The 16,205-nt window shown below is 35.1% G+C and overlaps 1 protein-coding gene across 1 annotated transcript; it reads right to left on the reverse strand.

Moving 5' to 3' along the window:
• LOC115994970 (nucleolar protein 10) lies at window positions 1–15,478 on the reverse strand. Its single transcript, XM_031119331.1, has 16 exons — window positions 15,134–15,478; window positions 14,282–14,380; window positions 14,048–14,139; window positions 13,510–13,610; window positions 10,050–10,140; window positions 9,021–9,079; window positions 8,768–8,888; window positions 8,281–8,349; window positions 7,308–7,360; window positions 7,094–7,202; window positions 5,035–5,205; window positions 4,787–4,945; window positions 2,502–2,594; window positions 1,501–1,680; window positions 844–1,058; window positions 1–679 (listed from the first exon to the last, which is right to left on the reverse strand). The coding sequence occupies exons 1-16, from the start codon at window positions 15,264–15,266 to the stop codon at window positions 298–300; spliced, it is 2,127 nt and encodes a 708-aa protein (XP_030975191.1). The 5' UTR covers window positions 15,267–15,478; the 3' UTR covers window positions 1–297.
• Between the last annotated feature and the right edge of the window lie 727 nt (window positions 15,479–16,205).

Consider the following 16,205-nt stretch of genomic DNA (forward strand, 5'->3'; position numbering starts at 1 on the left):
TTGAGACCTGAGAATAATAATATATCTATTATATATATGGAAAATCAAAATCGCAGTTCCGTATACTCACCCCCAAAGGTAAAAAGGGGGGAATTACGAAAATTTTTGCTATAACATTAAAAATACTCATTCATAATTTAACTAGGAAACCTAAGCAGCTCTTAACCGGATCTGCTCACGTCATGAACTTGAACTTGTGTCTGATGACTCTGATCACCATAATCAGATGGACCCAGCGAGATCATGCTATAAGGTGAATTAAGAGACCATTCACAGATATATAAATTCAAGACACATTTACCAACTGCCTCTGCCTCTGCCTCTTCCTCTTCTACCTCTGCCACGATTCCCTCCTCCTCCTCTTCCTCTTCCTCCCCTTCCTTGGCCTCCAAATCTTGGTCTATCCGGCTTAAGCCCCAATGATTGGACCCCCCTTTTCTTCCCGCGATGCTGTTCTCTGTCCTCGTCATCTTCCTTGTACTTGGCTGAACTTCTGGAAACGAAGGAAATCTCTCGTGATCCACCTGGCCCAACCTTGATGTCACTTGGAATACCAGAAGGCCGATGATCATGCTTGAGAGCTGCCACTCTCTCTCCAATAGGAAGCTTGTCCTCCTTTGCAAGTGAAACATCATTCCAGAATGCCTCTGCATGCCGCTCATCCTTAACTTCATGCAGTCTACAAATTTCAAGAAAAAAGTTCACCAGTTACTCAAGAAATTAAAACCCTCCAAAACAGTCCAATATGGGTGAGAATTAGCAAATAACAAAAACCAAGTCTGATGGATGTATTCAACCATCCATAAAAAGAGGCATAAGCAAAAAATGACTGCAAAACCTTACCTTGGAACTCGTGCTTTCTTCTTTGTATGAATATCTCCGTCGCTAAGTTCACCTTCTGATGACTGAGATGCTGCTGAGGCATCAGAATCACTTAAACTCAGATCTTCATCCTCCATGACAGGATCAAAATGTTCATCCACTAAAGATGGTTGCTTTGTGGAAGCCACTGGATGTAAAGCCAGATACTCACGGGAGGACTCATCGATTTCAAATTCCTGCATACAAAAATAAGAAAAGATATAAAATGAAACAGCCTAGCATTTCACATAGCATCCAAAAACAGAGTGGTAGACAAGTAGCCCTAACATTACACAAATACGGAGACAAGTAAAATTAAACTAATCAATTTCACCAATAAATTTCAGGCTAGGCTAATATTTCTTTTGTTTCACCCAACAGCCTAAATGGGTTAGATGTTGAAAAGCATGCTGAGACATTCCACTAAATCATAAAAACCACTCCAAAATTATCTAAATCTGAGCTTCATGATGTACCTATATAATATATCCATAGTATACTCCTTTAACAGGTCAATCATTTTTTGTACATAAGTTGGTGAAGCATGACATGGAAAATTCTTCATAAAAGAGAGAGAGAGAGAGAGAGAGAAGAAGGGACAACCACAAACAGCCATACTAAATGATCAGATTATCATACCTCATCTCTAAACATTTCTGCAAACCGCTCATCTTTGAATATTTCACTGCTAATTCCTTTCTTTTTCTTGGATGTTTTTTTAATCTCGACATCAGCATCTTTATATTCATTTTCTGCTTCTCCATTTTCAAGAATACGAGCTGCAAGCTGCCGGTTAACCTTGGGTAGTTTCTTCCGAATCTGCAGAAACAGAAAGAAATCAAGAACGAAAAGAGTATTAAGTATCAGTCCATTCAGTTTACTGTCACATGACATGGCACTGCATATAAACTCGATGTCCATGAAATTCTCATTAACAACAACCGAGATCCCCAAAACCCGAGCCCATGTCACCCCTACTCCCTGAGAGTCTTACCCCTGATCTTGAAAAACTAAAACACATATTTAGTTTTGATTGATATAATTAATTATAGTCAATATAACAAGCTTGAAGCAATAGTTCTAGAAAAAACAAAGAGGATATTTAAGGAGTCATATTGCTTTGATTGCTAGCATGCATCAGCAAAGCAAATAATGTTGGCAAGTTTGAAACCAAGTTATCGTTTTTCCCATATGTTCACTCCCAGATCAAATGGAGCACTGAGGACACAAAAACCAAGGATTGCAAATGCTTATGTCCAATGGTCATTGGCCAGTCTTTCACATGCCTACAGCAGGCATACGCTATAGACTATAGTGGTTAAGCACAGGAGAAAGTCAATATTGAAGAAAATAATCTACAATGTCAATTTATGGCCACAAGATATCATAGTCACAAGAGATGATACTTTAAAAGAAGAAAAAAAGAGATAGTGGTGTAAGTAAACCACCACAGTAGATCCACCAATGCATTCATTTAAGAAAAACTGTATAACTATGCAATTATAATGTATTTATGCCTATATACATTATATGAAGAATACCTACATTAAAATTCAACCTCCTAAATCAAAGATAGTAAGCAAAGTGTGAGCAGATACAGTTTAAGAAAAATCACTACATACTATATGAAATTAACTGACCGTAATTCGAGATGCACGTTCTTTTTCCAATTTCTCATTCTTTTTCTGTTCCAAGTAAGCATCATATGCAAAAGGATCCACCAATGATTTTGCCTGCAGAAGTATAAAACATTAAAACAGCAAAGTTAGACGACAATTAACCAGAAAGTTGCAATTTAATAACCACAGTTACTATACTGAACATAGGAAACTTTTCCTATATTTTGGGAGAGGGGGGGGGGGGTGTGGAATTGGTAAGTTGGATCTTGAACCCCCCATAACCCCCCAGTGTTCTTAGTGGAAGACAAGTGCCATTTGAGCCAGAGCTCAGTGGCTTGTGTCTTCAACACATATTTGTTTCCTTCTTTTTTCATTGGAAAGTTACATATGCACCTTATGGGTCTTGAACTCACAACCCTCCACCCTATTCTTAGGGGGTATAGGAACCTCTTCTTTTAAACATCAAGATATAAATAGATCTGGACCAAGACTTTAATTACATCAATACCAATCATCATGTCAAAGTTTTAAAATACAGAGATTTTGAAATCAATGTTAAATATCAAAACTAATTAGAAAAATCAATGAAAACCCAAATAAAATATGAAAAGCATCAATAACTTTGTAAACTTTTATAATAGTGATTGTAGTTAATTTGAAATCATAATACCATAGATACACCTGAATGGGTGTTCTATGTCAATACGCAGGACATAATACCCAGTGTCAATTAGCGTTCAAAGAATATTATCTCCCTCCCACTCAAAATCATCAAAATTTAAAATGTCAATTAAGAGTTTATGAAAGATGAGGTCAAGCCTTGGTGCAATGGCAAGTGCCTTCCACCAAAAGCGACAAATCGCAGGTTGGAATTCAGGAATAACCTCTCCAAAAAAAATTGGGGATAAGGCTGCCTACCAATCACCTATCCAAGACCCACAACAGTCGGAGCTTTGTGCACTGTCTATGACCTTTTTAAGAGTTTATGATAGACACAGCTTACAAAATGTAAGCTTAAAGCAACATAAACAGAAACTATTGATTAAATAAATGACTTTGGGAGAGTACAATAAAGAGAGAATATGTAATGATGTTTTATCTAAGAGGACTACTTCATGTTCACATATTATGGACACAAAGTAGCCTAATGAATAATAAAGGAAATGCTATGAAAGATCTTTGGTTAATTTTTGTTTTCTAGTATACTGTGTACTTGGCCCTCGCCATATTTCCTTTCATCACAAAAATATATATATGTTGTGCCTTTCACTGAAGATAGTAATATATAAAGATGTGATGGACTCATGGTACATATATCAGATTGTCGTGTCACATCATTGCATTGCTCATAAAAATACAATGTAGTCACTACCATGTAAGCATGCTTAGAAAGAAATTAGTGGTGCTTTGAGAGAGAAAGTGATGAAATTAAAGTAAATAGAATTGTAGCATGTCACCACCGCACACCCTTAGTGTGGTAGTCACTTTACAAGTATAAGTGCTTGTGGAGTGTGGGGGGCAAGTACCAGGGTTCAAGTCTCCAGAGGGAGCTTCACATACATATACACTTAGATTATATTAGAGTAGAATTTCTATCTTGTATCAAAAAAAAGAATTGTAGCATGTCTAAATTTAAAGTTAAATTCCAAATGCATTGTATTTTTTTATTGTCATATAAAAACACAATATAATTGAGATCCATTGGCCTAATTTGTTACTCACATAAATTTTGTTAGCAAAAATTCCATTATCTTAGGAAATTATCAAACCATGAATAAAGCATAATTATCTTGTTTTAGAGAAAAGTGATTCATATTATCAAGTTCTAAAGCAATTTAATAAATGATAAAAACAAGTTGAATTTATGATGTACAACAAGACGTTCGATCAGAAGTAAAAAGTTTTAATATGCAAAATCTTGAGTGAGATATCAAAAGCCTCATGACATTTTCTTCACAGGTCTTGACAAACAATTTAAAATTAATGAGTTCTCAATAAAGAACTCAAAATTGTTAAATCATCAAAGCCTTAAACCGAGTTAAGTAGACATTTTTAAGAAACAACTTATAGCCCATAAAAGAAACCATAAAACACAAAATTTTCATTTCTTGAAACAACTCTAACAACTTCAACCTTATTTGCTTCACACACTCAAATTTGTTTTAATAAAAACATTTTGGACAAATAGACATATAAGATACCATGTGAACAAAAAACAAAAATGAATGAAAGTCCCATTTTTGTTTCTGAAAATAGGACATAACAACCTTAATGAAAAATTAGTAATAGAAATGAGGAAGCTTTACCTTTTTATACAGCCGATAATCAATAAAAAACCCATGCATGTAGGCTCGTACAAGATTGGTGCCAATCAGATTAGTCAGATTCAACCTCTCAAGTTCTTCTTTTGTCAAAAATTTGAAATTATCATATATGGTTGTTTGTGCACCCTCTTCTAGCTCTTCCTGTAAGAACAACTCAGAAAATATTAACAATATAACCCAAGATCTCAAATGAGACTGACCTAAAGCAATGGTTATATTCAAAAACATACCGTTAGATTTTCCAGGTTAGAACACCACTTGGGAGCAGGTCCCAGAGCAGGTATGAAGTAAGATGGTATCTGGCTGCAGTCTAGAGCTAACAACATCAACCCACTGCCATTGAATATGCAAATATCATTTATAGCTCCAGCCGTTGGTTCAATACTGGTCATGCCTTCTCCCTGAAAGCAACAAAAAATTACTTAAAAACCGACAATATGGATACTGGTCATGCCTTCTCCCGGAAAGCAACAAAATTACTTAAAAACCGACAATATGGACTGTGCATAGAAAAAGATAGGCCTTCCCTATTAGTAATATCCAAATTATTCAGTTAGAACACACCAAAATCATCACAATAAAGCAATATAACACATAAAGGTGTATAAATGGTACCAGCCAAAATTCAAACATATTCTACTAACCAGAATAATGTATACCATATACAACACCACCCAACTAGCACATAACCTTGCTAATGAGATTATCACACATGATGATCTTCCCCATGCCCCAGTCTAGACAAAGAAAGAGACCTGTAATGGGGGCTTAACACACCAAATACTCTTCCAAGGGAAGGCCAGTGCACATGGACCCCTTAGGGCATCATAGAATGAATGAACATCGAATTCTCCATTCCTTTTCAACCTCCACTACAATTTGTCACAGCCTTCTCTATGTGGGACATCGGAAGAGGCTACCAAGTCCAAGTCCCAATCATTAAAATCCCAGTGAAAGCTCGATCCCATCTCCACATTTCCCCCTTATTCTGACTCACCAATATGGATTCCACTAACGCTTATCTAGCTAATAAGCAGTCATACGAGACTGAAAATGCCACCCTTAAAGGCTAACCTCCATACCAACTACCATGCCACAGAACCAGACCCAACTACCATTACCTGCATCAAAGTGAATGTACCCGTCAGAACCTATTCCACCCCATCCCAATCTTCTTCCATAAACCACAACCATGAGTTCCTTAAACAGGATTCGTACTCCATCCTCCCCAACCCTCACCATACTTCAAGCTACTACACACCTCCATAAATGTGTTTCCTCCAACCCAGAGCATCATAGATACTAATCACAATTTGAGCAAAACAAATTGGCTTTCCACTCTAAATGTCCAGATTTTATATCTAGCTGCATACAATTGGTCAATAAATGTTCCAACTGATGCAGGGCATTTCAAGTTGTTGCATCCTAATCCTCTTAAAAATAATTAGTTAGATGATTGCTTAAGAATTAACCAATAGGATTTAGACACTTGTAAAGCATCTAGAAGGCTCCAATGCCAAACAAATAGTATAAGTACCATATTATAGTTACTTTGTGATTAGTTTTGAATGCAATTACATAGATTAGCCTAGTGCTATTTTCAAGAGATGGATTTCTCTTAAGAAGGTTTTGTCACACCTTGTTCACTGTTCTAAGCAACTCTCATTTCCCTTAATCATTTTTAAGCCTAAATAGCAGCCCCCTTAGAATCTCTGCATTACCAAGTTCAAATTTCCAACAACATTTTCCCACAAAAAGTGCATCCATGCCACCTAAGTTGGAAGACTAACATCCATATTTGTTATTTATGTAAACTCAAAATATAACATGTCAGAATCACAGTTTTATTAAGCATTAGCAAAACAAAGGTACTACTCCCACCAGCATAGAAGATTACCGACATCAACTCTACGATTAAAAACAACCTCAAAAGAATAACTTGGACCAATAGAATAGTCATTATATCCACTCTTCTTATTGCAGACCTTAGGATTAGCTAACCTTATATCAGGACACCATGCATCAAAGTTAAATTTAAATCCAACTCTTATAGAAACAGAATCAACAACAAAAATATATATTGACCCCTGAAATAGTTTCAAGTTATGTCCTGTATAACAGTTTAATCATCACTCAAATTTGATATCTCAGGAAACAATCATTCCGTCTTCCAACAGATAACCAATAAAAAATGAAGGTACTGAATATTAAGGAGATTCTTAAATATTGATCAAAGAAATTGAGTTTGAACAAGATCTTTTTCTTTTCTAAGATGAAAAACTTGCTTACCGTTTCTGGATCCCATATCCTAACAACATGATTATCAGTGGTAATTAACTTTGGGTGTTCAGAATTCAGAGTACGATGCCACTTAATGTCCAATATAGGACTGCCATACCTACATAACAAATAAAGTTTTTTAGCAAGAAATTAGTCCTAAGCAAAGAAATATTCAGCACATTTTCTTACAAACACAACCACCAACACGAGCAATTAGACTCACATGTGATCCTTAACTCGTACAGGAGAAGATGAACGCAAGTCATAGATTAGCACCTGCACTCAAATGTGAAGATTAAATTCAGAAGTTCAAAAAAGAGATGATACCAGATAGATGAAGAGAAATTAATATCAAAGCATAAAACCACATATTGAACAACAATTTGAAAAATGATTGAAGTGTGAACGTAGGTACCAACAACAAAGAAAACTGTTTTAATCTTGCAACAATGGATATTGCACTGAAATATTCTATAAACAGCAGCATTCAGGAAATGAAGGAGAAGAAAAAATGATGACACTGACCTTTCAGCATAATCATCATAGCCTTACCAAATTGGGATAGGTCTCCATATCCTTATTACATCTTCCCAAACTAACTTAAGCTACATCTTTCAAAATCATTCCATATTTCAGCCTAAATCCTGGATTAAATTTCACATAATAATAATGGGAAAAATATCCTCAGGTCACTGTACAATCTTCATTCAACAGTGCTCCAAACTAGCCTGTTCAGCTATTTTTTTATCACCTCTTCTTCACAATAGACATTTTTATTTTATAATAGCAACAAATGTAAGAAAGTTGACCTATTGCATTACCATTCCTCTCAAGCTCTCTTGTAAGATATGTACCTTTTAAATCATTACATACCTAGTGGTCAAATCTCCACTTGTAGTTCAAAGTGTGAATATTTTTTTTTTTTTTTAAGTAGGTCAAAGTGTGAATGATTTCAAGGCACAACATTTTCCCCCACCAGTGGTCAATATTAGTTATTAGTCCAAAACCCATCTTGTAGTCTAGTTAAAAATTTGACCAAAAACCTCTATCTCATTTCCATTTCCTTCCCTGCAGTTTTTTATTTTCTCCTTAAAAGGATACTTAGGATGATACACGGCAAATGAAATAAACAGTGTGAATTGATCAAATGAATAATTAATTTGAATAGATCTTACAGAGCTAAAGAGATATCATACCTTTCCTCTGCTACTTCCTACAGCCAACTGGAAACCCCCATCTCCATCAAACTCCAATGAAGTGACCTCCTAGAAATCCAACATATATGGTAAGAGACTGTTTTCAGAAGAGAGGGGGGGGGGAGTAATCATGTCATCCACATAGGAGATCCACCCATAGGAGTGGATCTCTCTCTCTTGAACAGGAGAAAGAGAAATAATATTCTCTTATTACCCCATTATTATATTTTCCAAATGCATAGGAGGAATAAATTTTCATTCATAAATGTGAATGCATTTTTGAGAAGGACCTACCATCCAAACTAAGGACATGGTACTCATCTTTAAAATATAATGCAACATGCCAGAGTCCATGATGTTTGATTCCTTGGTCATATTTTCATTAGTACATTCAGGACATGACAAGTCTTCACTGTATCTTGTTGAAAAGATTTTCTATTTCACATAAATTGATCTCTGCATCCAAGGATTAGAGGTAGGAGAGTACCTGATCAATATCACCAGTGGGTGCAACAGCGTCAATTCTACCCACTGAAGATCTCATTCTCAAGTCAAAACATTCTATTGCCCCATCCTCACCACCACATGCAACCAGCCCATGGAGTTTGCTGAAATTGTAAACAAAACCCCCCACATACTTAAACAAGAGCAAGTAGAGAAACATACACTAATGAATACAAAGTTTTGATAAATGAAGAAGACCAAAATAGTATAAAAAGTGTAAAGGATTCACCAACAACCTTCGAGAAACCACATTTATTGCTGGTGATTGTGTAGTAAGGGAGGACAGGAATCGTCCCTGAAAGCACATCATAAAATTACTGACAAACTCTGATGATAAAGCAGGTATACAAATTCAGCATTTAAAAGTAAGTTCACTCACAAGAAATTACATGTGATTGTGGATTCTATGAACTGGTCGAAGCAAATGGCTATGCAATGACTTTTAGAGCAAGTCATGGATTATATGCCAGAATTATTAATAATAAAGAAATCATATTTTATTCGTGCTATGGTCACTTTCCACCCTATGGTTTTGAAAGGTATCACTTTGCCACTCTTAAGAATTCTTCCATTCTAATTTGCCAAAACTTAGACAGATTATAAACATGAAACACCATAGACTTGTTACTGAAGACACAAATAGAGTGGTTATGGCAAACTAAAAGAATAGAAATGCCACAATAGATCTACACATGAATGCATAAGTGGTAAATTAAAGGAAGAGAGACAGAGAAAAGAGCTCAACTATACTTCACAGAAGAAGCCCACACCGTCTCTCCACCAAAAAATAGAACAAAATGCATAAAAATGGATCATTTGACCCATTTTTTTTAATATAGATGCAATAATTAGTAATTGTAACAAATTCTAATTTTGTAAATTGGATAGGATGAAGCTAGCCAGCCTAATGGTGAAGTGCGTAGACTCAGATCAGCTTGACTTCATCACGATGGAGAACAATATACATATCTGCCTAAGGAACGGGTTACCCTAGACTATGACAGTGATGAGCCTTTTTATATATCTAAAGAGCTGAAAGGCTTGATCACTAAATACTCAAATGTGAGACATTTAGCAGCTAGTGGCCCTTGGTGAAGCATTATTGTGCACAAACATTGTTGTTGCAACTGCGTATCTGTTGTAAAACAGAAGTAGACGAATCTGATTTTTATCAAACATCTACAATGGAAAGAAGGTACAAAATGGCAACAAAAATTTCACCCAGCAATTCAAAACAAATAATGACATATGGTTAAGATAATAACCTGTTCTAAATTAATTCTGTACAGATCCGGAGAAGAGGCAGCACAAAGCAAGTCACAGGACCAGCAATCATACGCCATATCTCTCCCCATCCTGTTATCCATAGACATGTAGAAGTTCAAATCATGAGGTAAAATAAAAAAGATTGTTGCACATAATCAAAGTCAAACAAAGTGGAATGTACGTGTATCAAGTGCAACTTTCAGTATAAATAATCCAAGGTAAGAAAACTACAATTAGGGAATTTCATATGAAGTACTAAGAAGCATCAATACAAACATGGGATACAGGTATGACACCATAGGGCAATATTGATATACCTATTTTAATAGGATACAAAATATAATTGGGATACACAAGTAAAGTAAAATAATATTATTGTCAGCATAGTGTTAAGTGATTAAATTCACCATTCCCTAACAATTTAACCTTTTGGTACAACTAGTAATTGAACATGGTATCAAAACAAGTGATCCTGAAGTCAAAACTTGTCTCCACTCTACCTCCCATTTAAATAATTAAAAATACCACATGTTGAGCCCCACGTATTAAGGGTAAGTTTGGATACCCACTTTAGGGAGAGTGTTAGACTATTGGTTTAGTGATTTTTTTTTTTTTTTTTTATAGGTAAGAAAAAGTGTATTTAAGACACTACAATATGCATGAAAAGCACAAAGTAGTCAAAAAGTACAAAAAGAGGAAAGGGAAAAAAAAATAGAAAACTAATTACAAAAAAGAAGAGAGCTAACAAACAAAAGGATGGAATCACAATATGTGAGTCCCCAAGCCCGAGTGAGATTGTTCTTGTTGGTGATGTTGGGAATTTGAATGCTTGGCTTGTACCCTTTGTTGCAAGGTGGGTACTCTACCTATGAGATATTTGGGCATGCCTCCCGGGGCCCATTATAAGGATTCCTCAATATGGAATCTTATTATAGAAAAGATGGAGAAAAGGCTATCTGGCTGGAAACAACTTTATTTGTCGAAAGGTGGTAGGCTTACTTTGTTAAAAAGTACTCTCTCAAGCCTTCCCACCTACTTTTTTATCTTTGTTTACTATCCCTCAGGCTGTAGCAGCTAGAATAGAAAGGATTCAGAGGAATTTCCTTTGGGGGGCCTTAGAGGATGTTTTTAAATGTCCTTTAGTTGCTTGGGATAAGGTCTGTTTGCTAGTTGAGAACAGTGGTTTGGGGATCCGGAGGATTGGGTTTGTTTAACAAGGCCTTGCTTGGGAAGTGGTTGTGGCGTTTTGGGAAAGAAAGTAACAGATTATGGCGTCAGGTTATAGCAACCAAATATGGTGAGGCGGGAGGAGGTTGGTGCACTAGAGGGGTAAGAGGTTCTCATGGGTGTGGGATGTGGAGGAGTATTAAGGAAGGAATAGAGAAGTTCTTTAGTCAGATTCTGTATAATATAGGCGAGGGTTGCCATCTTAGTTTTTGGCATGATCCATGGAATGGGCCTATTCCTTTGAAGGAACTCTTTCCTGCTATGTTTGCTTGCTCTCTATCTAAAGAAGCATGGGTCTCTAACTTGGTAGTATCTACTTCAAAAGGAGCCAGAATTTACTTTTCCGTCATGGTCCTCAAGATTGGGAGACAGACACTGTTTATTCCTTTTTTGAACTTATTTATTCCTCTATGTCAAGGGGTGAGGGGAATGATCACCTGGTCTAGAGATTGACTACATCTGGGGTATTTGATGCACGCTCTTTTTATAAGTTGTTATCTGGTCTTAACACTGATGAATTTCCTTGAGAGTGCATTTGGTGTGCAAAGGTGCCTAAACGGGTGTCTTTCTTCTTATGGACAGCAGCTAATGATGGGATACTCACCATTGATAATCTTGTTAAGAGAGGTCAGTCTTTGGTTAATAGGTGTTGTTTATGTTGTTGTAATGGGGAATCAGTAGATTACCTTCTTCTTCAGTGTAAGTTTTCTCATGCCTTATGGTGTGAAGCTTTTGCAGTGTTTGGGATCCAGTGGGTAATGCCAAGGTCAGTCAACTCTTTTTTCTTTATCTAGAGAAACTGGTTTGGAAAGCATCTTTCAACCATTTGGAATATGGTCCCGGCATGTTTAATGTGGTTAGTTTAGCAGGAACGCAATACCCGCATTTTTGAAGACAAGTAGAGAACATTAGATCATCTAGAATCTCTCCTCTTTGGTACTCTGTTTCATTGGGCTCGTATTTGGGGGTGTAGGAATTGTATTTCTTTATCTAAATTCTTAGTCTCTCTTTCTTTTAGTTCTTTTTTTTTTTTTTTTTTTTTTTTTTTTGAGAAAGATTTCTTTTAGTTCTTGATTATATTGTATTTGTTTCTTGTTCAGAGTGTTCACCATCATGAACATGATATTCAATTTTTTTCAATAAAAGTCTTATTACCTATCAAAAAAAAAAAAAAAAAAAAAAAAAAAAAAAAAAAAAAAAAAACTGAAAGAAGCAAGCAACTAATCATCAGAACTATCCACATCCTCAAACGTACAATTCACCCTTTCGTAATAGCTTATCCTTTTGGAGAACTAGTAATTTATTATGGCATCAAAGCCAAGTTAGGAAATGGTGATGTTGTCCCCAATAAAAACAAGGCATGAAACAATTCCTACAGCACAAGGTTCCACACATCATGCCAAAAACATATTCTTCCACCATTCCCTACCCACCAAAATGACAAAGCCTGAAAATCCCTTCCTACCCGTGCTATTATGGTGGGGTTTGGATTCGCGTTTGCGTTTGTGCGTTTGCTCTTCTTTTTTTTTTTTAGCACTTATGAACAGTAACTGGCACTGTTCATGCATGTGATACACTGTGTGGGAGACAAAGTTACTGTTCATGAGATCCACAACCACTTTACTCAGGAAAAAAAAAAAATTTAAATGGGTCCCACAACACTATTCACACATTTAAAAATTATTTTGCTACAGTATTTTCAATTTTCAGTTTTCAATTTTCAGGAAAATAAGTTATATCCAAACGGATCCTATATCTTCAAAAACTACAACCATATGGCCTTCCATCCAATCTTAAAGTCCATTGACCCCAAGCTTCCCCATATTTTGTGCCAATAACCTACCTCCATACCTCCATAAAGGTCCCCCTCCATATCATAACAACAGCCATGATTAAAGTGCTGGGTTTCTTCACCTCTAATTATCATTTAATGATGGAAAAGCCAACCTTATTCCAGTCCATAACATGAAACATAAATCATTCATCTACCCCGCCCCATAAAAATAAATAAATAAATAAATAATCATAGCGAAGGTATTGGAAACATGAGTAGTAACACTAAAGAAATACAATCAATGAGTTAGAAAACTCAAATAAGTTTTTTGATCACATATTCAATACAGCACTTAAATTTAACGATCTAAAGTACGATAATATATATATTAGAAAAACCATATAAAGAATGTAACACATATACATGAGCAAAATGTTTGAAAGGCACAAAAGTGAAACCTTGGAATCCGCAAACTATAATGTTTTCCATATTTAGCATGTAGATAAACAGAGCGATCAGCGCATAAAAATGCAAGCTTCGAATAATCCTCATCCAGAACCTACATAAGCCACAGAACATTGATTCACTAATATTTCTACATAATAATCTTGGGGGGAAAAAAGGTGATGCAAGACAAACCAGAATGATGCAACAACAAAAATTAAAGAGAGAGAAAATAAAGGATAGCTACCCTAGGAGTCAGCACTTAGGCCAGCCTGCTTGAAGTCAACACACCATCACAATGTATAACAAGCATGAACTGAAACTATTTAGGAATTTCAAAAGGGTAATATAATAACATTGGAAAAAAGATTGCACTCTACATATCAAGGACCATGCATGTGGGCACAAGATTGCCTCATCTACACCCCTAGAAACAAACCATCATTAAAGATTCCAAATATCATTGCATTTTTTGGAATGAGTATATTTGGCAATGCCTCACAAAACAGAATCTCTAGGTGAATTATAGTCTTTAGCAAGCATGTAAAGTACCTGAAAATCAATTATCTCTGAATCCAAGTGCCTCTCAAACTTTAGTGATAATTGGCTTAGCTCGTACACTTTGACCTGTGGTGGATATATACCTACATTTCAATGATGAATCAGAATGATTGGTGCATACCATAAAATTGTTGTTTTTTGGGACCTATTCCTTCTTATTTGTTTTTTAAAAGAATGTTATCTCTTCATACAAGATTATAAGTATAAAAATGAGCTTTCAAGCACCTGACGCTATAAGAAACTCCCCATCAGGAGTTGCCTTAATCTTGGTGGTTGCAGTTTCAAACCTCAGATCCTGAATCAAGTCCACCCTTTGCGAGTAATCTAACAAATAAATGATAAAGAAAGAAAACATCAACGCCATCAATAAACATTTTGATTGTACTAACAATGGGGCGATAAATTTCCATGATCAAGATACAAAGTAAATCATACATAAATAAATACAAAAACGATATAAATGAACACTATGTTGCCGCATATGTGATTCAGTTATTCACAATGTGAAGTCATATTTGGTTCCTTTTTAAATATCATTGTCCTCAAAAATTTAAAACTTACACCCTTCTTTCTTTTACAAAAAAAACTTTCACTACTTTAAAATTTTTAAAAAATTAAATAAAAAATAAACCCATTACAAGTTCAAAGAGTATAAAGCAATTTTAGGTGTTAGGCGTGTCACTGAGTCAAAATATTTTTGAACTTTTCCTAATGTTTCACAACTAACTTGTCTAGTTGTCCCAATAATATTGCTTTTACAAGCATTTTTTTTTTTTTTTAATCATGGCAACTTAAACAAAAAACCCAAAAATAAATGCAAATTACACAGTAATTCTCAAAACCCACAAAGGCAAAGAGTCAATTTCACAGATTGACACCAGGGTTCAGGGTTTAAGAAAAAAAATTACTTAAAATGCAAATTAAGCAGTAATTCTCAAAACCCAAAAAGGCAAAGAGTCTAAATTTCACAAATTTTCTGAAATATAAGAATAAATTCAGATACCCACCAAATCAAATTAACCCAAAATAATTAAAGGGAAGCCAAAAAAGAGAGAGAGAAAAAGTGAAGGAGATTACTTTTGTCCTTGCGAAGAGCTCGAAGCTTCTTAGGGTCAAGCCAAGAGGCGTGTGAGCGGTTCTGTGATGCCAAACTATACACCTTCATACCGTTTATGGAGGTCGACTTCAGGTTACCTCCTTCGGACGCCATTTTTGCTTTCCTTAACCAATAAACAGAGAGTGAACAAACTGAGAACTTTCACACAGAGAGGTTTTAGAGAGAAAATACGTTAGAGAGTCAGAGAGAGTGTGTGTGAGGGTTTTAGAGAAGGATGAACGAAGGGTTGTAGTATTTTTTTTATACTTCAGGTTAAAGAAAAATGTTGAGCGGCGGCAACAGAAACGGCATATAACAATCTTCTAAAAAAAAACGGCATAGAACAAAAGGTAGAAAAGGAAAAAATTAAAATTAAAAGAAAATTAAAATTAAAGCCCAATGTAAAGAGAGAATTACAAAAGGACCTCAAATTTTTATTTATTTTTTTATTTTTTTTATTTTTTTACTTCATCACACTAACCTAAATACTTAAGGTGAGAATATACATATAGAGGGGAAAAAAACAGATTTGGTAACAGTTTTCCATTTTTTAGATTATAAAACTTGTTTTGCAACCAAAAGTTATCAAAAATTTTAAAAATATATAAATTGTTCTAAAATTTCAATTTGTGAAGGAAATTGAAAACATGCAACAACAAAAAATTGTTATTCTATAGTTTCTAGGACCAAAATGGGTATTTGTCCCTCTCACCAAAACTTTCCAACAAAATGTTCCCTATCTGAAATTATTTAAGAAAATGCTCCTGTTTTAAAACTTGATTTTTGAACAATGCTCCTGTTTTGAAAATTTTATAGCGAACTGAAAATTAAAAAAAAAAAATTGTGGAACTCGAGTTCCTTGAAAATATTCAAGTAGAACTCGAGTTCTAGAAAAATTTTTTTTTTTTTTTAAATTTCTAAGTCCAAGTTTGCTACTTGATTTTCCAAAAATCAAGTTTCAAAATAGGAGCATATCCCTAAATAATTTCAGACATGGGGCATTTTGCTGAAAAGTTTGTGAGAAAGGGGTAAAACCCCATTTTGGCCTAGTTT

Source organism: Quercus lobata, chromosome 6 (genome assembly GCF_001633185.2).
Source record: "Quercus lobata isolate SW786 chromosome 6, ValleyOak3.0 Primary Assembly, whole genome shotgun sequence".
NCBI classification, from domain to species: domain Eukaryota; kingdom Viridiplantae; phylum Streptophyta; class Magnoliopsida; order Fagales; family Fagaceae; genus Quercus; species Quercus lobata.

What these genes read in the sequence shown, in the direction of transcription:
- LOC115994970 (XM_031119331.1), bottom strand. Translation starts at nt 15,266, where the DNA reads ATGGCGTCCGAAGGAGGTAACCTGAAGTCGACCTCCATAAACGGTATG. An exon ending in AACGTGCATCTCGAATTACG is followed by an intron (nt 1,681 to 2,501) that starts GTCAGTTAATTT and finishes CTGTTTCTGCAG; the next exon opens with ATTCGGAAGAAACTACCCAA. An exon ending in CAGAAATGTTTAGAGATGAG is followed by an intron (nt 1,059 to 1,500) that starts GTATGATAATCT and finishes TTTTGTATGCAG; the next exon opens with GAATTTGAAATCGATGAGTC.